Raw genomic sequence first — 26,213 nt, 5'->3', positions numbered from 1 at the left:
GTATTTCTGTTTGCCTAAGACTGACATATATGTATTGCGTGCATTTCCTAAGATACACAACCACACACACACACACATACATATATAATGCAGTATATTTAACTTCATACTTAAGGTATGTAGAAGTGGTTCTACTTTATGTCCCCATACAGTAGTCCTAGCAAACATCTACCCAGGTATCACTGAAATGAGCTCTTAGCAGGCTTATGACTGGAAATGCTGATTAGCAGTCTGTGTTTCTTCATTCTGTATACAAATATGTGAAGTGTATACTTTCTGTCGTGGACTCCTAATTTTCCAGTGGATAAGCAGTGCTTCATGTTAATGAAAAACAAAAGCTTCTGGAGAATAATATATTTTAAGTGTTCAATTCTATAATTAGTGAGAAGAGAAACCTGGGCTTTTTTTTTTTTAGTTGGGCATTTTTTTTCAGCAGAAATGTTTGAAGTTCACATTGAACAAAGGTAAGCTACCTTTGATTTTATTTCAGCTAAAGTCACTGGCAAAAATAAAATGTACACAGTCTGAATGTGCATTTGTCTAAATAAGGGAAAGATTTACAATCACACGTGTTAGAAGGATTGTGCTCAGGGGCATTAAAAAAAAAAAAAAAAGAAGAAGGAACAGAAACACGGAGATATGATCAAAGTGAAGATGAAACTGCTTTATTTATGCACCTAAGGGCTTCCTTCACCGCGGTTTGATGAGAAGGGCAAGTTAGGAACAGTCTCAACCCCTTTCGTGCATAGACAGGTCTGTTCCAATAAAGCATTACTCTACAGTTTCAGCCCCCAAAGCTATGTACTGAAGCTCGAGCTGTGCGGTGGGGATGTCCCCACTCGAGCCAGGGCCGCCCCTTCCCTCGCGGTACCTGCTGCAGCTGCGGCGCGGTGTTAGCAGTTGTGCCACCCTGACCGCCGCCGTCCTAGAGACATGCTGCAGGACAAGGATGCGAGCAGGACCTCCAGGATTCCAGACGGACTGAAACTGATTTGCAGTTTATTACTTAGTCACTAGATGTCTCCGTATGCTGTAAGCAAACGCAGGCTGTGCTTACTGGTAAACAAAGAAGAAATCACTAGAACTAAAGTTACATGGGGCACCGTTTATAGAAATAGAAATGTTATCACTTCGTTTCCAGCTGTCTGGAATTTCCCCAAGGAAATAATTATTTTGGAAAACGCTGACTGTATTTCCCGAAGCATTTCATTGAAAAATCTGACCGGGAAGGCTTTTTTTCCTCTTTTTTTTTTTTTTTTGATTTGTAATGAGTTTGGCCCAACCTCGACGCACTGGAAACGGTGGGAGGTCCCAAATTTAAGAGAAGCCCGTTGTCAGATCTGCATCAAAGCTGACGGGCTCGGAGGTTGAAGTGCCCCGGAGCTACTGGTCCACAGCAAAGGTAAAGTCTTGGAGCCTCACCGTCCCTCGGAGTTTCTAAGCCAGACTGATGTTCTCTGCCGTGGAACAGCTGCAGGCACTGGTCCCCTCAAATTCAGAACATTTTTGAGGTTAGTTTGATTTTACTCCAAATCAGACTTTGGGGAAAAAAAAAAAAAAAAAAAAACAACCCAAAAAATTCGCAGCGGAAACAGATTTTTCCAGCCAGCTCTTTCCCCAGGTCAGAGGCTGTCCGGGCTACGACTCTTGTGAGTAACAGTAATCTCTTCCCTTTCAGCCCAGCAAGCCTAGATATGACAACCTTCTCTCGCCTTACTGCTTTCTACAGCGGTTGCCTCTGACTTACTCCCTGCTGTCGGTACGGGGATGGCACGCTGCGTTTCTTCGCTGTCCCCCTGCTTCTTTACCTGCTCTCTCACTGCGCGGGCCCTCTACGCCTCCCCTAACAGCACCTGCGCGCTTTACACGTGGACTTCTATCTCCATGGGCACCTAAACCCGCATTTAGTATTTCAGCTGCCATTCAGCTGTTTTCCAAGCCGCCCAGGAAGACCCCTGGGTCAGGGCAGCGGTGCGCAGTGCCCCTCGGCCCTGCTCCTGCCCACCCCCTTCCCATGTCCCCCGCCCTGGAGGCGGCACCCGGCCCCTTCCCAGCGGGTCGGCGGTGCGGGGTTGCCGCAGTCCCGCCGGGCACGGGGTGACCGGACACCTCCGAGTACAGGCCGGGCCGGCCAGCGCGGCCCCAGGCGGAGCGCAGCGGGCCGGGGCGGGCGGTCCCGGCGCGGCTCGGGGCGGGCGGTGCGGCTCCGCCCCCAGCTCCGAGGCGGGGCCGTGGCGGCGGGGCGCAGCCGCCTCCTTTCGGGGCCGGGGATCGTCGCCCCGCGGGGGTTGCGGCCGCTGCCAATTGCGTAAGGGCGGCAGCCGGGGCGGGGAGCGGCGGGAGGTGGCGAGCAGCCGGGCGGCCTCCCGCCGTGTCCGGGGCGGGAAGTGCCATGCCGCCGCCCTGAGCGTGCCGCCGCGCCGCGCCGGGCCCAGGTGAGAGGCGCCCGGCCGGGAACGGGAACGGGGCCGGGGCCGGCGGTGGGGCCGGGGAGTGCCGGGGCGCGGCGGTGGGGCAGGGCGAGACGGGACGGGACGGGACGGGACGGCGTTGCCGGCGTGGGGGAGGCATCAGGGCCCGGGCCGGCCTCCCGCGGCTGCCCCGCCGTCCGCCCGCTGCCGCACCGGCCTCTTTTGTTCCCGGGGCCGGCGCGAGGGGAGAGGAGGAAGGAGGGGTAAGGAGGGAGCGGGATGGCGGCGGCAGCCGGCGCTGGGCGGGGAGGGCCGGCGGCGGGCGCAGCCGCCGCTGTGCGGAGGAGCCGCCCGCTCCGCCCGGGGCCGTGCAGGCGCGCCCGGCGCGCTGGGCGCGGAGTGTGTGCCGGCGGCAGGTGAGGGCTCTCCGCGGTGCCATGGCAGGTGGCGCGGTGGGGCCGCGTTGGCAGCTTCCGTCGCTCCTGGGAGCGCTGCTGGCGAGACGCTCCCGGGATCACGCTGGGAAGCAAGGCGAGGCTCAGCCCCTGTGCCTCCTCTAGGACCTGTCGTAGGAGGCATTCAGGAGTGCCTGTGTTACTACGGACTGCCTTTCCTGTGCCCGATAACCGTCAGCCTACTTTACTTGCCCAGAGGCATGGAAGAAACGGCGTGGGAGTTACGTATCTCAGCTCGTCTAGTAATAGAGGGTGTGCGGTGATGAATGCACTGCATTTGTGCTACATCGCATCTTAGATGACGGGTGTGTGCTGAAGATACTATCCTTGTTTATATTTTAAATGTGAATTAGTGGCACGGGTTCTTTAAAAGGGAAGAGATTGTATATTCCTGAGTAGTTAGAAAAACGAAATAGTGCCTGCGGCTTGGCAAAGACAATGCAATAAGGAAAATAAAAAAGTACTTAAGAGTTTTGGCTGGCATCAGTCAAATTTCGCACATCCTTTTCTGTGATTCATCAGCGGTTTATCTACATTACTTGTGTGAAATGGCCTACGGGTAGCAGTAAGGAGGAGGGGAGGTTCATCTTTGTTCTTAGGAGTCTGTAGCTCTCAGGGGTGCTTTGTCTACATGGATCCTGCCCACTGCCTGTGTGAATGTGAAATCTTCTGTCAGAGCAAATCTGTTGGGCCTGCTCCTCCTGCTCTCCCCCCACTGATACAACATCCTCCAAAGTGTGTGCCAGGGGATCAAGGTTGGTTAAAGCACAAGTAATGCCCCAGCTACAAAGGAATTCAGGAAGAAAAGGAATAAAATGGGTGACTGGGAGGAGGAGGGGTTAGGGTTAAGGGTTAGGAAGGGGGGTGATGGCAAGGGGAGGGCCATGAGGTCCTTGCTAAAATGATGTTGCAGAAATGTCTTCTGAATTTCAGTATCTGATCTGAGTCCTAGCTGTGGTACGTGCTGTTTTGAGATGTGGATAGATGGTTTTTCAGTGGTGGACTATAGGGTTTTAAAATTACAAGCGCTGTTTTAACCCCAAAGTATTTTTCTGGGGAGAAGTGGTGGTGAGATTTGGCTGGAAGCTTTTAACCTGTTCATCAGACTTGTTGCTAATTGCTGGAGACACTAAGCAATAGATCATGGTGACCCCTGTGTGGAAAAACTGTTGTCTTCAGGAGGCGCTATAAAATCCACTAAAGGTTTCCCCGCTGGAGCTGGTCCTGTGACTGGAAGACTTACTATTTGCTGCCACACTTCACGTTTCTTCCAACCTGACAAACCAGGGGATGGGGCAGGGGAACAGAAAGGTTTTTTTCCCTTTGAGGTGTGACTATAGAAACATAGGTACAACACAAGGAGATCCTAGATGCTTGAAGAACAAACTGTGGGACTTCTCTTTTAGAGCTTGGGTTTTTTTGTTTGTTTGTTTGTTTTTTAAGTTTTGTTTGTTTTTTTAATCTGAGTTGATACATGTTTGAATAGCTTGTACTTGAAAGGAGGTTACAAGGCTTTACTTTCTTGAGTAAATGATAAGGAAAAGTGGGACAGGTGCTTCTCAGTCTGTTTTAAATACTCTAAAACAGCATCCTTTTCACCAAAGATGCAAATAGATGCCTACATATCTTGTATAATCTGGATTAGAAATGTTCTTTAATTACAGATAATTTACTAATATGCTTTTAATACCAAGCACAATCATTAACTTCCTTTATCACGTGTCCAGCACATTGCAGAAAAAGCTGTAAGAAAGTTTTAGCATATTATTTTGTGCATTTTGGAGTAAGTCAGTTCAGCTTCTTGGTATGGAAGTCTTGTTTGCAGAAAATGAGCAGCGTTCTTCAGGTTGATACTTTTCCTCCACAAGAGGAAAGAAAGATGGGTATTAGATATGTCAAGGATATTATTCAGTGACTCAGCTATGTATATCTTACCTGCTGAGTATGCGGTAGCTGTTTGCTTCTTTACCCGTGGGAAGGCACTTGCCACCACTATGCTAGGATCAGAGCTCCACTTCCTCTTCATGCTGCCTTACACAGCAGCTGGGGGAGAGAACCTGTTCCTTGATGTTTGCTGGGGGCTGGTGCTACAGACTCCACAGCTGTAGGGGTGCATCCCTGTTACCCCTGCCCTGCAGCTAAAGGAGCTCCTCAGCTGATGATCTGCATCATTTAAGCTCAACATGAGCTGGCAGCATACGCTTGCAGCCAAGAAAGCCAGCTGTATGCTGGGCTGCATCAAAAGGAGTATGGAGAGCAGGCTGAGGGAGGTGATCGTGCCCCTCTACTCTGCTCTACTGAGACCCCAGTCAGAGTACTACATTCAGCCCCGGGCCCCAGCGTAAGAGGGATGTAGACCTGCTGAAGCAAGGCCAGAGAAGGGCCACAAAGATGTTCAGAGGGCTGGAGCACCTCCCCTGTGGAGACAGGATGAGAGAGCTGGACTTGTTCAGCTTGGAGAAGAGAAGGCTCCAATACTTAGAGCAGCCTTCCAGTACTTCCAGGTTCATGTGTGGATAGGACAAGGGCTAATGGCTCTTACTTTCTGTATATTAAAAAATTATAGGAGGATAGTCTGAAATATATCAGTAGTTAATTCTTTGCATTAGCAAGGCAGCTTTAGAAAATCATCCAAAGTATGCATCAAAAGGTGATTAAAATCTGTTATTATAAATTACAGTTTCTTGTTTAGAATCAATCCTGATTAGACTTGATCCATGCTCAGCTTATTTTCACTTAGAAGGATTTCATTACTGACTTAATGGAGATGTTTCTGGCAAGGCAAATGGGAATGAATTGTAGATGTGGGTGTAGAAATCCACAGAAGTATTTTATTGGAATAGTAATACTGAGAAAGGAAATCTTGAGGGAGCAGAAAATTATACCTTGAAGAAAGATGTGGGGGAGAAAAGTGATGAATTTGCCAATGTGGAGAGGAAATACTGAAGACATTAAAAAATGCATACTTGAAAACTTGTAACTGATTTTATTCCTTTGTTGTGAAGTAAGTTAACAAAAGGGATTATACTATAAATTCTTCTATCTGTTTAGTGAATGGGATTAAGAAAGAAAAGAGTGGAGAGTAGTGTAGTCACACAAAATGTCTCGCTATACCTGGCAGAATATTGCAGGGCTTGGCTGTTAGGTGCAGTTTTTGGAGCTTCCTAGAAAGGAATTTACCACAGTAATCTAAAGTATGAATGTAGCCACCAGCTCAGCAGAATGCATACTTAATAGTGGATTAGAAGGCTTTGTTTTGCTTTTTGAAGACTTGCTGCTATTTTGAGATACCACAAATACACTGTGATTCCACTGTGTGTTATCACTGTACATTAAATCAATGTATGTTACTCACCATGCTCTCAATTCTGATAGTTCTGCAACTCCTGTTGTACCTTAGAGCCATAGAGGATGTTGGCATTCAAGCATACTGTCATGTTATCCTGTGTTAGCTTAGCTGTAGAAACTTTTTTCACAAACTATTACCTTTAAGGCTTTGTGCTTTCACAGATTTAGCTGGTATGTGCCCTGCCCTTCTGCTGAAGGCCACCATTCCTACAGCAAAATGAAAACTGTTCCTATGTTTCAGCTACCATATGTCAGTAATTTATGCCAATCAGGTAAAGGTATATTTTGTGCTGATCATCAACATACATTAGCATACAATTGCAGTGGCTGAGCTGATGGGGGGGGGGCGGTGCAGGTTGGCTTTTGCAGGAGGAGGTGATTTTGGAGAAGTGAAGATGACAGTTAAATGAGATCTTACAGCACAGTAGAAGAATGGCTACAGAGTGTCTGTCCAGTCCATTACCCGATGTCTGACTGATGAATAATACATGTCTGGTAAGGATAATGATGCTACTGCTTCCAGCCTCCGACAGCTTATGGTTCAAGGAATTCCTAAGGTTGAGGCAAGGTTATTCTATTCTGTGACCATGCTGCTCTTTTAACTTACATAAATTCTCAATGTCCATAGCATCTAGTGCTGAGTCAGGTTCAGAAACCTCTTTATGTCTGCTTTTTTTTTTTTTTTTTTAATTTTTGTTTGTTTGTTGAAGAGATGTGAACAGTCATTTGCATTCTCAGTATTGCTTCTGACTCTATGGACCTATGTCATATGTCCTCTGTCTTTGTCATCCTTCTCCAGGATGAAGAATCCTCAGGGGGTTCGGACAGCTAAGAGTTGCTGATGTCACAGCTGTTTTCTCAGTGGATGTGATTTGGAGGTCTTAGATTAATTATCTTTTAATGCAAACTCATTTAACTTGGCTCATACAAATGCAAGATGACTCTTAAAATAGTGTGGGTGTGCAGCTACAGCAGTTCAGCTTCTCAAGCAGCGTTGTTTTCTTTGTGGCTGATGTACAATTAAAAACTGCAGAGGCAATCCTTCAAGTAAGTAGAATAATATGTGGCACATCGTGTATTGAAATTTGCATTGGACTGAAAAAAATTGCGAGAACTTGAGAGCTTTACCTGAGAAAAAACCAAGAATGAGTACAAAGAACCAGTATGAAGAAGAAATTCACATATGGATATGGAAGACAGCATGCTATGCTAGTGATTCGTGTTTTAAATATAACTAAACATGTCAACACACTGATCATTAAGTAGTTTTATCGATATGGTTAGTTTCTCAGAGTAGTCATGCTTATGTCTGTTGGCCAAAGCTAAATACGGGAACTGACTCTTTTCCCCACTGCCTGTTATATTCTTTACATTTCTATATGCTTATTATCTATTTAGGAGAGCTTTTCCAATTTAATAAGAAAATAGATACCTAATATCTAATACCACCTTCTAATATCTGATATCACTTTCCTCCTCTTGAATGAATTGCAGGTCAGAGCTCTGTTTCCAGTGATCTAAGGTAGTGTCAGAGCTGTACTTCACGTCTATGAAGTGTGTTACCATTGCATGAAAATATTTCTGCAGTGAAGTCCTAAACTGCAGCAGGTTTGGATGGGATTTGTGGTCTTCCAGAGACTGCAAATATCTGCAGGTGCTACTTCTTATCCTCAATATGAAAAGTAGTTTTAAAACTTTTTTTTTTTCCCTGTTTTTAGCTTTTTTTCCCTACCACCATCTTCAGGTTCTCTAAGGTGAATGCTCCAAATCCATTCCTTTTAAACAGTGGAAGTTGTTGACTTAAGCAGAGGTATTTATTTGCTTAAAAGTGGGCTTGTGCTCAGATGCATCGTTGAGCTGAGAGAGACCAAAGTGTTCTGTAAACTAACCGTCACAATGTCCCTGTGTGGCTAGTGACTGCTATTTTTCTCATGTTACAGGCTTGGGGCCCAAATAAGCTGTGAGTCACGCAGCAGGCAGATGCGTGATTAAAATGCAAGTTTCCACTCTTGACGTTAATGCAAGTTATTAAATCTTTCATTTCTGAAAATGAGAGAAACAGTAAAAATTATTACATTCATGTTGCCTATTTCAGCACATGTGCCATATTTCCTGGTGTACTCTCTCGGATCCTCTGCGTTTAAGTCATTGGTCAATTCACTTGTACGCAAAGAAACAAATGTTTTCTGAATAATTTCCTTCATTGGAGCATGCTATTGTTTTAACAATTAGTGAAAAACAGGATAGAGTTCCCCAATTTGTAAACGATTTACTAAGAATAACTGTGTTAAAAAGAAACGAAGATGGGAAAAATTGAAGTCGCTGGAAGTGTCAGATGTCATTTTAGATACACAGACCACAGTTCGATGCTGCAGCTTTTGACTTACGTTGCTTTGTTTCAGTGGGAGAGATCTGAAGATGTGACAAACATACTGGAGCAGACTTAGAAAATAGCTGTCTTGAGGTCAGCTAAGACCACTTGGATGCTTGCAGGATAATGTTTGATGTACAAAAACTAGAAAAGACCAACATGTCACTGCAGTTTCTGCAGTCAAGACACATCTCTGTAGAAGAACCATGGAAATCAATGGATTTCTTCACATGAACTTTCTGAAAAATTAGACGTTTCATCTGCTGCATCAAATGCTTTCCTGACAGTTACATAAGTGAAGTCAAATGACTTCTGCTGAGCTCATTCACACAAACCGTGGGTGAAGGACAAAAACCTGGTTGTCATTGGAGAGAGAAACTGTATCTCTTGTACAAATCCCCACTTTGCCTCTGATTCTTCAGCCTCATCCTTAATGGCGATCTACCAAACATCTTTAGAAGAGACTAGGAACTAAATTCATGGCTTTTCTGTATGCTATAAACCATGAACCTGAGAGTGGTTTTACTTGACATGCTGTAATTTCATACTTGTTCCCAAAGATAAACTCATATTCCACAGGCTACTAATTACCTATCTCCTTCACTTGGGAAGCAATCTTCTTGCCATCCTCTAGCCCCTGTCCCATTGTCAATCCATAGGTAACGACTAAACTGTTTTGCGTATCACCTAAACATATGTAATTAAACTTTCCTACTTGTATATAGGTTTGAAATCTGCTTTTGACTCAGAGAGAGACTTGTGTGCTCAAAAGATTTCATTAGACCAGCTGATGAAGATTTCTTCTGTCTACAGATCTTGTCTTATACTGTAAATATTATGCATGCTTGCATATCTCTCTCTTGATCTGTGGTACTTTGGAAGGACTTGTTTTAGAAAATTAGGTCCTCACTCAAGTAGTTTCCAGTGGTTGCATATAATGTAATTTTGTGTGTTTTACCTGTGTCAAAAATTCTGTGAAAATTAATAGTTGCTTCACAGGAAACTCAGAAAATCTGGTACAAAAACTTATTTTAAACAAAGTTCTGTAATTCTTACCATGTTTATATCTGTTTCTCACTGACTGTTGCAGTTTGTACTCTGATTTTCCTCTGAAACTGCTGGGCGAGGGAGGAAACTCAGTGATGGCATGCAGCAAACAACTAATATGGTGAAAGATGTCTAGAGTTTTTACATTTTTTTTAGTCAGCTGGGATTTTTCAGGCTGTTACAAGCATTGTTGCGATTTCCAGCAGTTACTTAACTGTGTTAATGTGTTTTTACTGTGCATAGATTCTTTCCAGCTTTTGCTCACATGGGTGGAAAAGTAGATTCCTAAAAACATGCTGTCTGTTATCATAGTGAATAGGTGTAATTTCAAGACAAGGCAATGGAATAAAATGTGGACCGGGATAGGAAATCATGTGGGCACTCCAGGCCTCTGCTGGGAACCATGAATTTTCTTCATGGTGAGGTTAAGATCTTTTGAACTGAGGGCTTCTGAGGCACTTGAAGCATTGTCCTGAAATTAGTATCTTCGTTGTAGTTGACCATTTTGGAGGCTTGTCAAGGTGTACGTGTCATACTTCAGGGGTTTGCTTTACATCACTTTCTGTTCAGTACTTGTAGCTATTTAGGAGTTATTTGATCCTGACTTCTTGTCGCTTTCCCTTTTCTTGGGCTTTTCACTGCTCTTTCATCTCATACAAGACAAGTGGCTGTGCCAGGAAACCAGAAGTAACCATTATGGCACTGTGCATGGGGAAATACTTTTCTTGATGTGTGTGGTTTTCCGCCACCCTTCCTCAGCCTGTTCCTTAGTGACTATTATATACTCTGAGATTAAGCAGTATGGTAATAGGTCAGCGCTACAACTGGTAGTGTTTGAAAGCCCAGAGCAACAGACGTGTTGGGGTTTTTTTTTTTCTGGTTTTCCTTTTATTTTTAAGACCTGTGAACTATGCATCCTTAAAGTAAGTTTGAGGCTTGTATGAGTGTGGCACAAGTTAGAAGCAGTGAAGGAATACGTGAGGAGACTGGAGATGTTGCAGCCTGTTCAGTGGCTCAGTGCTTTCTGCCTGCTAGGGTTTGCTGTTCATGCAGATTAGATGCTCTGTTGTCAGAGCCAGACTGGCAGGTAATCACCGTTTTTACTTAGATGATGTGCAAATAATGTTTGCTTTTTTCTTTTTTTTTTTTTTTTTTTTTTTGTTAAGGTGGTTTAAACTGGGTTGGTTCATGTGTTCAGTATGAGAACTGCTTGCTTGCTTATATTGTGGGAAGGGGTGCATAAGCAGACATCTGCGTTGTGTGAAGTAGTACTAGTCTTGCAAAAGAGGGACATGCAAATAGTGTAGCTGTCCAGCAGATGGATGGTAACAAGTACATATTGGGCTGAAGCATCTGAAATGCTCTAGCCAAATCTGTGTGCTCTAATCTTCCCTGGTAGTGGTGAGCTAGAAGCACATACATGTGCCCCTGACTAAAAGCTGTGGTGAATAATGGCTTTGTAATTACTGCACAGTACCCTGTTGGAGGCTGAAGAGCAAGATGTTTGGGAATACTGAGGTAGCAGGCTGCCTGAGTGGAATGATTAATAGGTTTGTATGGATTAGTGTCTGTATAACTATTTTGAACTGAGGGCTTCTGAAGCACTTGAAACATTGTCCTGAAATTAGTGCCTCCATTGTAGTTCACCAGCTTGGAGACTTGTAAAGGTGTACATGTCATAGTTTAGAAGTTTGCTTTGTACCACTTTCTGTTCAGTAGTTGTGGCTACTTAGGAGCTTTTTAATACTGACTTCTTGTCCCTTTCCCTTCTCCTAGACTTCTCATCAGTTGTGTATTGTGCAAGAACTTGACTTTTACTGAAATCACTCAGAAGCAGGCTGCAAAGTAAAATACTGCAATCCCTCTGCATACTTACAGTATGTTTCTAGAAGTAGTGGTGTACTTGTGTAGGACTGCACCATCAGGAGGAGATGCTCAGATTATATACTTCTTTAGGAGACCTCCTTCTTCTGTGGGTTTAGGAGATCCTGGTGACAAGAGCAGTCCTCTATGGTGTTTTGAATTGCAAATGGTGTCCTGGGGTCTTTGAGTTCAACATTTCCATTTCCTTGCGTTTCCGTTGGATGCAGCAAGAAAAAGTGTTACATGGACAAATTCAGGTGCATGGGAACTTGCAAAGAAATGTGGTATTTGCATGGTTTAAATGGTTTTGATTTGTTTGTCTCCTCCATTTTTCTCTAACTATATTTGTACAAGCAGATAACTGTACTCTCCTGGACATAACTGGCCATATAGCCTATTGCTACACTTGCATTTGTGGGGTAGTGTCTGAAGACTTCCACAGAGTGGAAATAAAAAAGTAAAAAAAAAAAAAAAACAGTAATTTGAATCAGATTATCAACAAGTCTTAATTTTAAAGAAAAACTGGTAGCTGCTCTACAGGTTAGAAAGATCCTTCTTTTGGCTCAAGAATTTCAGATAACACAGGAAGAGGGAAGGAAGTGTTGAAATGGTTACTCCTGTTGTAATGGAAAATTTTATAGCAAATCTTTTGATTGCGCTAAGTATCTCCTTCTGGCTTTGTTTAATTATTTTTATTTTGTGGTGGGTAAGACACTGGTTTTGCATACTCTTCTCCACCCGTTCTTAGGTTGACCTGTGTTTGCACTTGCGTGGGATAGTTGGAAGACTTTTGCAGTTTGCAAAATGAGGCTTGCAAAGAAGGCGGAATGCTTTATACAAAACATAATTTTATTGAAATATGACACAAGTGTTTTCGATGTCTTGTAATGAATTAGTTTTTTTCTTTAAAGGGCTAGCAGTACTGTAAGAGGCCTCAGTAGGAAAAATTGTAAACTCATTTTATAAAAGTTTTGCATTCTGGATTTATTTGATATAGGTAAGCAATTAAAAAACATGTTAACTCTTTGTAGCATGTTATGAGGAACACTCTGTAGTTATTTTGTCAGTGTGATAAATGCCGTAACTGAAAACTTTCTAAACAAGTTTAAGGAGTTGGGGATGCAAACTGTAAAAAAAATCTCAGTGCTGGATCAGAGTTCTTTAAATTTTGAATCAGAAAGGTATTTAACTATTTGTTTCAGTTCTACATAAATAACTGTCTTTTGGAGTAGCTGAAAAGCTCATTCTCTACTTGGCTTTTAACACCACTTTTAAAATATAGAAATTACTGGGTTTTCACTGCTGGAAGATGACTGGTTGAGCGTAAAAGCTTTTACATGTGGTGAAAGCAAGCTGTTCCACAGTGCTCATAATGCATTGAGCAGTTAAATTTGAGAGCAGAAGATTAGGTTTGGGAAATAGTTTCTCAAATAACAGAAAGGAGAATGGTGAAAATCAATTCGCTACAACAAACAGGTGCAAGAAACATTGCTGGAGGACTTGGCATGATTTTTGCACTCTGGGGTGGCTACTCCAGTTAATGTTTCTGTGCCTTTATTGTCATGGTGCATACATCTGGAGGTGCATTGTCTCCCACAAAAGGGTAATCCAGGCTTGTTCCATAATAGCCACTCTTTTGCCTTGAAACAGTGAACTATCAAATTTTACAGCGTGTGAGACAAAAAGCTTCTTTGCTACTTCTCAGAATAAGATTACAGTTGTCACGTTTCTTTTTCACCAGCGCGCCTGGCACTTCAGAGTATAGCTCAGACTTCCCTTTGTTAATGGAAGAGAAAGGGGATCTTTATTTTTTTCTGTTAATGGTAGGTTTTATTTTCCTAATTCATTTTGCCATATAATACACATGACCAATGCGTAAATCCCATTCAGGATTTAGTTTAGAAAGTTGAGTTTCAGTTAGCTGAAACTTGAGCAGACTTCTCAAAGAATCCCATGCCTAAAAAATGTTAAGAAAACCCCAAACAAACCCCAAAAAAAAAAAAAAAAAAAACCCAAAACCAAACAACTCACCCAAAGCTGAAAATCCCATGCCAGCTTTGTGAATACTCCATACAGTACAACACAGTTGACCAGAAAGACTGAAAACAGTTAGATGCACTTTTGCATCTCTTAAAGCAAACCAGAAAAGTGTGGTGGGTTGGAAGTGCTGGCAAGGACTGCTCGGGCAGTGATGGTTTTGTTTCCGTCTTTTTCTGAAGCAACCAATAACGAAAGCTTAACAATACCAGTAACTGAAATAAAAGTAGCTCACACTTCTTGGCGATAGGTACAGAGATCTGGAGCGGTCATGTTGCTTCCACCCTTTGTGTCCAAACCCAGGCATCTCCGCAAAAAGAAAAACCACAAGGTTTATTGAACAAGATGCAGATGACTTTTACAGGACCATTCCTGGTGCGCCTTTACTAAGCAATCAGATCCCACAGAGTAAATGAAGAGTTTGCAGGCTCTGTATGCCTCACTCGGAAGTGCTGACAAATGGTCATCAGTGTGAATATAAATAAAATTTTATTTGATATTTTATGTATTAAATATAAATGCTTTTTACTGCTTCCAGTGTGGAAGGAGGACATGTCTCTTTCAGTTTTTTTTCCACAAAGTAAAACAATGAGGAGTTTGTTCAGCTTCTGCATGCAGAAAAAATACATCTAGGCATTCTTTGCATAACTCTAGGGAGCAAGGGGTTGCTAGCTTTCTCGTCGTTCGCCTTGTTTATTAGTCACATAATACAAGTTAATTGTGAAAACACAGTAGTGTGAATACGTAGTGGAACTAGGAAGAATTGGTCTATGCTGTGTACTGTGTTCCCATACCAGGTGATTTTAAGTTTAATTTTGTTGAAAATAGATATACTGTTGTTTTAAGCTGTTACACCATGGCAGATGATCATTAGCAGGTGAGTGATACTGTGTAAGTAGATACAGTCTCAGTGGCTGTTCTTTTTAGGATGGCACGTGGTTTAAAGTGTATTTTTTGTTTTGTTTCTTTTTCTTATCTGTATTGTGCTCTGTATTCTGAAAACCTGTCTCTTATTTTTCCCCTGTATGTGTGTGTTCCAGTGACTTTGTAACATGCAAGACACTGATATCAGGGGGAGCTCCCCTGCTTTCCTCCGGCCTCAGAACGGGAGCAGTCACAGGTCTTCGGGGTACGTCCCAGGGAGAATTGCTCCTCTCCGTCCCCCACCGCCCTCACAGAGCCATGCTGCAGCTGAATTTACCTCTGCAAGACAAGAAGCCCGGGCAAGACTCCCACCTTTACCAGTCAATCAGCACCGCCGCCAGGCAGAAGCCAACAGGCATAAAAATACTCTCATTTGCTTTGCCGCTTCTAGCCTTTCACTTTTTGTTGCACTGGGGATTTTTTTGGGAATAGCTTCAAAATATGCTCCAGACGGTAAGTTCTTTTCTGAACAAAATCACCCTAGAAGTGAGAATAATGAAGCATCAAAATGAGTGTTAGAACTGCAAAAGTAGGATGCTTGCTGCAGTTTAACAGGAAGGGAAGCGGTGTTTTAGGGCTAAGAAGAGCATAGCAGTAAATAAAGACTACTGGTGAGGGGAAAGAAGCATAAATGTTGTTATCAGTGTAATTGTTTTTGTCTGCAGAAGTTGTCTGATCTGTTCACAAATTGCAGGCAAATGAAATCCTGTCTGTCGAAGGAGTAACTATGGAAGGCAGTAAAAGTGTTCAAGTAAAAACGTTTAAAAATCTGTGACACACAAACAGTATGTGTTCGCTTTGTTTGTACACAAATTGGCTGGGGACCTTTTTGATCTATTAGCCCTGATTTTTTTTTTTTTTTTTTTTTTTTTTCAGCTTATCTTAGAAACTTTCGTGGAATTTAGAAAACCTACCAAATGTTTCAGTGGTTATAAAGCATAAACAGGTGATATGATTAACCACTGATCAGTAAATGTACATCCATCTGGACAAATACTGCTAGGAGCTCCTGTGAGGTGCAGTAGCTAATGGTATAGTTTGGAGCAAGTTGCAGTTTTGTGTTGATGTGGTTTCGGGTTTTTTTAAGGCAGAATTTGGATTTGTAAAATCTAAACAGGGCTTTGAATTGAAACTGTTGGCTATTGTAACACAATGTACTTAGACTCCTCAGTGGCTTTCGGCGTAGCAACTTAAAAGATTCTGTTTCCAAAGTCAATGCAACACAGGCTGAACAAATCAGATAATCAATTGAAGATCTCAGACGACAGTATAAAATGAATGCATACATCCCACCACAGTGCTCCTGGGGGTGGGTTGTGGAGATCTGTTCTTTGGTGAAGTTGCTGAGTTCTAATAATTATGAAGGAAAACAAAAAAACCTGAGGGGGGAAGTAGATGGAAAGTTACTGCTGTGTTCTGCTTCAGATCGTGGTAACAGGGACACTTGCTACAGTACGTACTTCAGTTACAGCCAAGTTCCAGAGGGGACTGAAGGGTGACTTAGCCAGTTGACTCTGGGAAGTACTTTTCAGTGGGGGAAACCTTTCTATTTTGCTACCAAGACTTTAACTTTTAATTAACTAAAAGTTGTAGATTTTAATGATGGTTTTTGGAAGTAGTGGAGTGTTATCCTGTGCTGTGGGATACATAAAATAAAGGTCCCTTTATGCTTTAAAAACTGTGAAGATGTGAAAAAGATGTGAAGGAGCTGGCTTGCCTTTTTGCTTTTTAGTGTAAGTGGTTTTGGGAATGGTTTTGCTTCGTCTGCAGCGGCTCATTCCAGGGGCATTGAATTATGCGGCTTTTTTTGCACTGAGTGCACGGTCAGCACATGGTTGATGGATCACGGTGGAAAGGGGTGAGGGCAGGAATACTGAGGATGTTGCAGGAAAAGTTGCTGTCATAAAATGTTTTTTTTTGTCTATGGTAAGGACTTGCATAAGGGCTAAGGGTTTAACCCTTAACTAACTGCTTTCCTTCCATCTCCCACTGCTTCTCGATGGGAGTTCAGGCCAGTTTTCAGCATTAATTTTTCCATTGTGTCTTTCTGAAATTTCCCAGCATTCTACTTTAAAAAATTACCAACATGCACCTATAGAATCCTTTGGAAACACTGGCACAAGAGAAACTCTTACAGGCACCAAGGAAAGCCTGGCTGAAATTTTCATCTTGCAGTATTGTTGCAGCAGCTCCCCAAAAGTTTCCCAACAGATTGAAATGTCAGTATGCTCAGCTCCAACTTGGCACATGCAGTACTGCATCCAGTGCCACCAGTTCCAGCTAGGTGTGTTCTTAAGGGCTAATTGGAAATCCATATTGTCAGTACTCTTAATAGCTGTTTTAAAAGACAGTGGAGGGAATGTGAGACTTGGTAGTAACTGCGTGTAAATCCTAAACCTGTGGCATACCTTCCCCAAAGGGAAAATGATACTTGTCGGCATTTCTGTTCCTGTCTGTCAGCTGGGCTTTTTCCTCCTTGCTTTTATCTTCCTGTCAGCATCTTTTTTAATAAGGAGTCCTGAACGCTAGAGATCCAGGGAGAGCACTGGAAATGCAATTTCCTTCCCCATTTCCAGGGGCTTGTACTTCAGGGTCAGGATGACAAGCTGAGGAAGTTTTCAGGGGAAAGTTCTGCCTGGCCTTTGCAGCTCTCAGCTGGATCTTGACCAGGGTAAACAGCATCCTCAGAAGATTTAGCTGCCAAACTGTGATAAACTTCTGCTGAGCATAATGGAACACTGATAACTTTTTCCCAGAGGCCTTAAAATATCCAGACTTGGTGGATAAGCAGGTAGAAAACAACTGTTTAACTACATTTTCAGAACCGTTTCTTGCCTTTTCTTTTGCCAGATTTTATATCCTTGCTGCAGCACGTGGAAGGTTCTAGAATTACTTTAAAATTATTTTTCAGGCTGGGGTTTGTGTTTGTGTTTGTTCTTTTGTTTGTTTGGTTAGTTGGTTGTTTTTTTTCCTTCCATCATTAGCAAAAATCTCACTTCCTTCTCTACCCACCCCACAAGTCCTACTAGAAGCTCTCTCTTATTAAGGAGAGCTGAACCAGTTCTACAAAAATTCTCTGAAGCAAGGGCTTAACTTCCAAAATTTTCAGCAGGAGTGGTTATGTTGGCAAGGCCATAACTACCTAACATTTTCTTGTCTGTGCTTCTGTTTTCATTTAACTGTAATTGTAGGGGCAATGACTCTGGTCTGTAAAATCTAATCAGTAATTTCAGAGGTAACATACGGTGAAGTACTAGATCTTAATGTTTCCCTGCACCACACCGCAATTGCTAAGGGAGAATTACAAAATACATTTGCTGAGCACATTTGATCTGCTTGCTAAAAAGCTGATCCACTGTGCTCCAGAAGCATGCTTGCATTACAGGAGTGCCTGTTTCTAATGCTGATGGCTTACTTGCTGGATTGTTATGTACACTATCTACAGTTTTCTTAGCTATTGCGCTATACCTCTTCTTTCTGACTCAACAGGAAAATTTACAGTTACTAGATCTTCTTTCCTGTGAATCACACTAAGCAGAAATCATCAGGTTGCTGACTCATGGTTTCCTCACACTGCCCTTTGCTGCCAGCCAGGAAATATGAGTTTCTTCACACTGAGCGAGTGTGGTGTCTGGGGGTAGGGGCTGCATGAGTCAGGCAAGAGACTTGCATTTTTCCAGTGAATGCTCAGCAGTCTTTCTGATTGACGTGCTTCTTGGCTTTCCCTCGTGCGTTGAATTTAATTTTCCAACTGCTGTCTTCTTGGGATCCCCCCAAAAGATTTGCCTTTGGTTTTATTTTTATATTGCTACTTGGATGTCTTTTGCCCTTATGCAGTTCTGCTAAATTTTTCCCACTGGTAGTCAAATCTTGGTTTATGTGGGTTTCCTGAGCTGGAAAAGGTTTGAAATGTGGAGAGTAGCACCAAAGGAAAAACATTTCTGTCAGCAAAACTAAAGCTGGCTTGTGTTAAACTTGTGGATAGGTTTCACTTTCTTTGGATTGTGCAGGAATGGGCTCTTGCTAATAGGTTTTTGCCCCCAAAGTTGCATAGCACATGTGTGGGTATCTTTCTCCAAAAGATAAGATGTGAAAAGGCTATTTTGACTGTTACTCTCAGTCTGGCTGCTAACCTGTTTGGTTTGGCATCTTTTTGTTTGTTTTTTTTCTTAAGAAAAATATTTTCAGTCTGACTTTTGGTAAGAAAATCCAAGGAATATGCTTCCTGTTTCTGTTTTTGTAGTATGTCTATGCTGCTGCATTACTCAGCTGCTTAAATTAATATGCTAAAGATGTGCCTGTTGTGAATATTATATTACTGTAACTGAAATCGTGCAACCCTGTCACTTCTTGCTGCTGCTTCTCCTTTTCTGGTCTCGTAGTATGATGTTATTGCCTGACTAGTGCCAGACCTTCAGCAGGGTTTCAGCAAGGACTGCAAGTGTCACTGCTCTCATGTGGTTTGATATCCTGATACTTAAGCTGCCTTCCTAAGGAGTACAAACTATGAGTTTAGACGAAATGTCTGGTCTCCAAGGAAACTGCTCTAACCAGTAAGGTGTTATACTAAATTTACTAAGGATGTCTTGTCCCTCTTTATCCCTTACCTGCAAACCTACTTTGAAAGAAGTGATTCAGATGCGTAAAAGCAAGAAAGGATCAGCCTTTCTCACACAGGCAGAGGCCTTGAGGGACGTGATACATTTAGGTGTTCTACAACCATGTTGGTTGGCCTAGGTAGCTGGTCTAGAAGACCTAGTGCTCAGTGTGACTTCTGTGGATCTAAGTTCTTCCCACTTACCTCTCCTCATCCTTTCTTACAGGTGATTTAGAAAATCTTGAAATAATCAGATGGGGTTTGAAAGTATTTATTGTCAACAGTATATGTTGACAGTTCAGTCTCTGGTTACCAGTAGTTTAATTCAATGTAAGAATGCCTTCCACCCTCGAGAGTGTAGCCACCTTTTAGGCATCTTTTTGTATGCTCAAATACAAACAATAGCAGTGGCTGTAGTATTGTAACCACAAGAGGAGCTGTAATCCTTTGTGGGTGACTGGCTCTGCCTTGCTTGTGTTTATCGTAATGCTGCCTTGATTGATATAGTGATGCTTGGTTTTTAAAAGCTGAATTTCACATTGTATTGCAGAGAACTGTCCCGATCAAAATCCTCGTCTTAAAAACTGGAGCCCTGGAAAAGATCCTGAAAAGAGAGTTTTTATCAAAAAAGGGGATTTGTTTCGTCTGAACTCAGACGCTACAGTACACTCTATAGTTATACAGGATGGAGGTATGAAATGGCAAGATCAACATCATGCTTCAGTTTACCGCATAGTTTTTACTTCTGTGATTACATGAAAAATGTGTTGGAATTTTATGTTGCAGGTTACTGCGCAGTTCCCTGCTTTTGCTTTCTAGCCTGCTACCAGGGCAGGAATATGACCTCATCAATGTTTACAAATATGTAAAGGGTAGGTGTCAGGATGATGGAGCTAGGCTTTTTTCAGTGATATCCAGTGATAGGACAAGGGGCAGTGGGTGTAAACTGGAGCATAGGAAGTTCCACGTTAACATCAGGAAGAACTTCTTTACTGTAAGAGTGACAGAGCACTGGAACAGGTTGCCCAGGGGGGTTGTGGAGTCTCCTACACTGGAGATATTCAAGGCCCGCCTGGACAAGTTCCTGTGTGATGTACTGTAGGTTACCCTGCTCTTGCAGGGGGGTTGGACTAGATGATCTTTTTAGGTCCCTTCCAACCCTTGGGATTCTGTGATTCTGTGATTCTGTAATATCATTAGAAAGATGAATGAGCACTGTAGAGTATTTTCAGTGGAGCATCGACATGCTTTTCTGTAGGATATAGTAAAACAAGACTTGTGTAGTAGCCTTTCTTGTAGATCTGATTGTCTTCTAATGGTCATTGTATGTTACTAATTCTACCAAAATGTCAGAAAAAATTAGGAATAAACCAACCAAATTCTTAGGTAATCACAATAGGTAGGAGTTACTTCCCCAGATATTCTTAAACATGTATAAGAGAATAACAGCTTAACTCATGAATGTGGGGAAAAAAACCTGTAGTTTTTCTGTTGTCCATATTGCAGAATCTGGTTCTGTAAGTCTGTTGCAATTTTGGTTTGACCTACAGAAATTTATTTTTTTTTTCTCCTTTAGGGTTACTTGTATTTGGTGATGATAAAGAAGGTTCTAAAAATATTACCTTGAGAACTCGATTTATCCTGATAAAGGATGGTGGAATGCTTCATGTTGGAGCAGAGAAATGCCGCTATAAATCCAAAGCAACTATTATTTTGTATGGGAAGTCAAACGAAGGTGCTGATGTGCCAGAATTTGGCCAAAAATTTATTGGTGTGGGCCCTGAAGGAACACTGGAATTACATGGGCATCAGAAGTTATCATGGACTCTTCTATCAAAGACTATGTATTTCTCAGGGCTGGCCTATGGTCATTATTCATTTAAAAAGAATTTTTCCCGAGGACTAAATGTGAGAGTGATTGATCAGGACACGGCAGAGGTTTTGGAAGTGCTGAAGTTTGACACTCATGAATTTTCAGAAGACAGCTTGAAGCTCCAGAATTTACTGAAAAATGGAAGTCCTGGTCGCATTGTTGCTATTGCTGTAGGAGATTCAGCTGCTAAAAATCTACTGGAGGAAACCAGAGTGACTATTCAAAATCTTCTGGGAAGTAAGTTTGTCAGAGGGTTGAGTTACAGGTAAGTAGTTTTTTTCCCTTTTTGTTTTGAGTGAAGATTAGATCTGATATGGATTCTGCCACCTTTGAGGCATTCGTTAAACTTCAGTGGTGTCTGTTCTTAAAGTCTCTGAAGGATTCTCAATGTTGTATGTAGTACTGCAGTAGTAGAGTAGTGGTGTTCAGTGTGCAGTAGTTTGATAGTGGAGAGACTGACAGTTTTAGGTATGTGTCTGATAGATTTTATTACTTGCTTGTAATTGCTCTTGTTCACTGTTCTTAACAGAAATTCAAATGTTCAACAAGGAATTTTTTTGTCATTCAAACACACAGAAAACAGTTGCTAGTTGAAGCTTTTAATGCGTGTGACTATGTTTGGAGGAGCAACAAATGAAAGGCTAACTGAATATAGGGGAAACATGTTAATCCTATGTATCAAATGGCATCTTATTTACTTACTTGCTGTTGAAATGAAAGTGTGTAACCCCTCCACTGATTCTGCAGGGGAACTGATCTGTAAAAATACTTTGCTACTAAATTACACTTGTTATGTGTTTCTGCATCTTTTGACCCTTTTCAGTTGGTTAGGTTTTGGATGGTGGGACGGTAGAAGAAGTGTAGCAGGAATTACTAAAATCAGGAAAATTAAAACTGCCATGCCATTCATTCAGTTGTTGGAAATGACTTTTTGCCGTGCATGTTCTGAACTTGGCTTTGTGTTGCACAGGGTTGGAATACAAATGAAAGGGACACCAACTCTCCAAACTAGGTGTTGATTCATTCTTCAGCTTTCATTAAGATGGTGTTGCATAACCTGCTTCTATTTTCCACTATTTCCAGGAAATCAGTTGTTTAGTTTTTCTGTTCTGCTCTTACCCCTCACTATCTCCCAGCATCTGGGTTCCAGTCAGTTTCTTCCCTCTGCTTTGACAGAGGCACACTGTGGCGTCAGTTAGGATGACATGTTCTGACCTCTCTTCTCATCAGGAGCATGTTTCTGTCAGTAGTTGATGTAGGTATGTGGTCATGGGATGGAAAGTGCTTGCAGCACTGCCTCTGAAGCAGTTTGTGCAGAGGTGCTGAGACTTGTGGTAAGTACCAGCTCCTGAAAGCAGTGAAGCCTGTGTCATGATTGTTCAGCCACCATGACCTGACCTGTAGGAGTGGGTTTCAGGTGTTCATCTCTGCTCATGACCTCCATGCAAGCTTGTCTGAAATGAGGAACTTCTGCAGCCTGCAGCTGGGAAGAAGCAGCCTTTCTTCCTTCTCTGCTGAACCAATTGTTGTATCTTCGCATTAGTTGGTAGAAGCTCTTTAAGCACATAAAATTGTCTTGTTCTGCCACAGAAGATGGGTGAGAAGCTCTCCTTAAGTGCTTACTGAGGAAAAGCAGGGTCATTTTGTTAAAGCTGTAAAGCTAGTGAAGGAGGATTTTGGCATGGAGGTGAATATTTTCTCATTCTTCTTCTGCCTCTTCTTGCATGCATTAAGTGTCTTGATACTTATTTTAAATGCTGGTATGTGAAATGTTCAGTTTGTTTGCTGCTGTTACTGAAAAGCTGTCCCAGTATGTACTGTTCCTATGAACAGGTTAACTCTGAACAGTTCCGTTTGGCCTTTTAATCCCAGTAAAGAAGAACATCATGAGGGGACTGAAATATAGGCAGCTGAATTGAAGGTGGTTTTAGTATCTGCCTCTGAATCAATCATTAGCAACAAACTGCAGTCTAGCTAGCAGACACTGTTTTCAAATGGGGTGAGTGATTCAACTTAAGTGATGCAAAATTGTTCAGCTTTTTCATAGACGATCTCAACTGCTTCCTCTACACAATTATGGCATTACAGAGCAGTAAAGGAAAGCAAAATTGTCTTGTTTTCTGAACTTAGTGGCATGTGGTTATTTTGGGTTTTTTTGTTTAGAAAAACTTGGATGCGTTGAGCAGAGCATCCCTGCTACATGCTGGTGCCAGCAAGGTGGGGGGAACTAAAAACCCTTGGTCTCAGCCTTCAGAAACATCGCGAGGATGATCCCTCATGCAAAGGTTGTTTAACAGTATGCAGTTCCTTTCCTGGGTCTGAGCATCTTGAAAGGTTCGAAAGGTGTTGCCTGTCCAGTACAGTGATTGCTGGCAGCTGCTGATGGTGGTGTCTATCTCTCCAGACTCGATGCCCGCATGGTATATCTCCTGGGACCCCTGGCTGCCATGCTGTCACGGCTGCGGGCTGCAGCAGGAGCATTGGCATTGGCTCCTAGTCCTTCTGTGCCCCAGTAAAGCTGTGTGGGAGCAGGATCCTGTATCACTTCTGTCCTCATCTCTTGCAATTTGCTTTTGGAAAAAAGGGAATCTTGTTGAATGTTGTGCTAAAAACCTACCTTAAAGTCTTCTCTGTCAAGAGCTCTTGTATTTGCCAATCTGTATGTAGTTACATTACACTATGTAACTACAGTTACATTACACTATGTTTCTTTTCAATGAGGTCTACCCATTTTTCTTCTGCATTTTGAAGTTACATTTAAAAAATAATTTGGAAGAGCAGACTAAGAATTATTTATGACTTCTGTGCTCCTTCTTTTGTCCTTTACCTGTTTGTGAAGAATTTGTTAAGACCGTTGTATTTGAATATTTATTTTGTTTTTCACAGGCAAGCCTGGGCTTTCGTTGGTGTCATAGGTGGTGGAAATTCTTCCTGTAATGAATCAGTGAGAAACTATGAAAATCACAGCACTGGTGGGAAAGCTCTTGCTCAGAAAGAATTTTTCACAGTGGATGGTCAGAAGTTTGTTGTGAGAGCTTACAGCGAATGGAACGATGGTAGGAAAGTGTTTTGTGAAATCCTGCTGTTGGGGAAGAAGTAAAAAATACTGTGTATGTTTTTTTGCTAGGGCTGTTGCTTACAGTTTAATATTCTGAGTCCTGCTGTAAGATATATTTTTCTTTTTCCTTGCTATGAATGAATTGTAAGGACACATTTCTTTTTCAGTACACCCTATTTCTCAGTCTATTTGTGTATAGGATGTGAACAGCGTAACATTGAGTCTTCATTTTAAATATATTTAGATAAAGAGTCTTACAGAATGCTGAAAGAGTTTGGTATTTTTCTTTTAGTAATTTGTCAGTCATGTATTTTAACTTTAAGGTTCTGATATGTTGATTATGATCCTTAAAAGAAAACTTGGTAGAAGCCAGGTAAAGTGTTTTATTCTGTTGCTGTTTGATGCTGAACTTCAGTCAACTTTTTGCATACCAAGTTGGTAGCTGGACCTGCATATTGTTGCCATAGGATATTCATTATTTTGTTTTATTTTATTTTTAAATTCATAGTTCCTTCTTTTCCTTTTATTTAAGGTCAGACAAATAAACAGGCTATAATGATATCTCACATGGGCATGTTTCAGAGCAGAATTGTACTTTAGAGGGCTTTGGAGCTGGTGAAATTTCATGCATATTCTGTTAGTACCTTCTTGGCAATGGTTTCATATAAAGGTGAATATAATCTTATATTGTGTTTGCCTTATTCGTTTGTTTTTGTTTTTGTTTTTACTTAGGTGTCCCAATTTCAGGCTTCCAGGTGGAAGCTGTAGGTGGAGTGATTCTGAATCTCCTGGATGATGTTAGTGGTTGGGAGCCTGGAGACCGGATTGTGGTTGCAAGCACAGACTATTCAATGTATCAGACAGAGGAATTCACCCTTCTTCCGTGCCCTGAGTGTACCATATATCAGGTCAAAGTCAAAGGTATGTGAGCAGTCACCACTTGAAGATCTGTGTGAATTAAGTATTCACAGTGGCACACGCCAGCCAGTTCCTTTCAGTGGGAGCAGTAAAGAACAGCCTTTTTGCCTGTTTCTGGAATGGGGGCTTCTTGCTGAAAAATCGCTCTGTATCATGTCAGGTCTGCCTCACAGCTTACCATACTAACTTTTCTTTCTCATTTTTTCCCAGGCTCACAGAATGCTTTAGTTTTCTTCAAAGAGGATTATGCTTGTTCTCCTTTCTTGGATCCTTTCTGTCCTTTCACTAGGTTTCTTTATATGTGCTTGAATGGGTGTTGTGGTCATTACCATTTCCTTTGCCTTTAGTGCCCTTCCCATCTTTTGAAGTGTTACCATTATAATTTTTTCTGGAGAAAGAAGATAAAAATCAAAAAGGAAATAAAAAGAAAATGGCAATCTTTGAACCTGTCTCTTTTCTCCCTCCCACTTCCCGCAGTTCCTTCTCCACACCCAATCAGCAGAACAGTTATGAAATAAGTGGCACTTCTAGGCCTCTGCTCACACAGGATATCCCTAAGTAGTTGCAGCCTGTTTTTCCTTTGGGCGTGATATGTGCAAAATGGTCATGCATGTTGTTGACCGTTTCCTTTTTTATTATCTGAGTCATTTTGCTTGACTTCACAAGAGCCTCCCCTGAGACTGGCTCCCCAGCTCTGCTAGCGTCTGTGTTTTCCTTCTGCTGTTCCATGCCCACCCTCCGCATCAGTGCCCTCCACCCTGATGTCCCACCAGCCTCCAGTCTTAAGCTGGTGCTCCCTTCTGATGGGCTGCAGAGTCACTTTGCAGCAGAAAGTAATTAGTGGTATTTTGCAGTTAGTTTGCAGCAGCCAGCCAGTGCTCTTCAGGAGCAGGTTTTGTCCTGTTCACCTCTGTTGAGTGCATGTTCCTCTTCTTCAAACTATTCTGCTCTTCCTCTGTTCTTGGAAGTTTTCTGTGAAGGCCCTCAAACTTTCCTGTTCCTCCATGTCTTAGGGGACTGCCAGTTTGTAGGTCCACTTCGCAGTGTGATTTCATCCCACAGCATTCGCTAGCATGGGTGACGTATGTTCTACTGCATTGTGAAGCCCCAGATGTGGAAAAAGTATCTGAGTTTACCTTATGCATCAGAGAATGCCAGGGCGCATGAAACCACAGAGCTTATCTAGTGCCGTCAAGCATGACAGTTGCAGGGCTTTGTTCTGAAGTGTCTTGAAAGGTGTTTGTTATTTAGTACAGTATTTAAAACAGCAAGCTTAACTTGAAGATTGGAGTATGAAGTTTAAGGTTTTTG

The 26,213-nt window shown here is 42.2% G+C and overlaps 1 protein-coding gene across 5 annotated transcripts in view; it reads left to right on the top strand.

Annotated features, from left to right (window-relative positions):
- Positions 1 to 434: 434 nt before the first annotated feature.
- Positions 435 to 26,213, top strand: part of CEMIP2 (cell migration inducing hyaluronidase 2) — a 55,550-nt gene continuing 29,771 nt past the window's right edge. The window contains exons 1-6 of one of the 5 annotated variants that reach the window (XM_065661162.1): positions 435 to 464; positions 14,573 to 14,909; positions 19,604 to 19,744; positions 20,630 to 21,191; positions 23,813 to 23,982; positions 24,717 to 24,905. In XM_065661162.1, the coding sequence (XP_065517234.1) occupies positions 14,585 to 14,909; positions 19,604 to 19,744; positions 20,630 to 21,191; positions 23,813 to 23,982; positions 24,717 to 24,905 (1,387 nt within the window). In that variant the 5' untranslated portion in view covers positions 435 to 464; positions 14,573 to 14,584. Of the gene's footprint in view, positions 465 to 1,356; positions 1,512 to 2,259; positions 2,436 to 12,426; positions 12,493 to 14,572; positions 14,910 to 19,603; positions 19,745 to 20,629; positions 21,192 to 23,812; positions 23,983 to 24,716; positions 24,906 to 26,213 lie in introns of those variants that run through there. The other 4 variants (XM_065661160.1, XM_065661158.1, XM_065661159.1 and 1 more) reach the window with 4 other exon arrangements.

The sequence above is a fragment of the Lathamus discolor genome, chromosome Z (genome assembly GCF_037157495.1).
Source record: "Lathamus discolor isolate bLatDis1 chromosome Z, bLatDis1.hap1, whole genome shotgun sequence".
NCBI classification, from domain to species: domain Eukaryota; kingdom Metazoa; phylum Chordata; class Aves; order Psittaciformes; family Psittacidae; genus Lathamus; species Lathamus discolor.
This window is presented reverse-complemented; position numbering and strand designations above follow the sequence as displayed.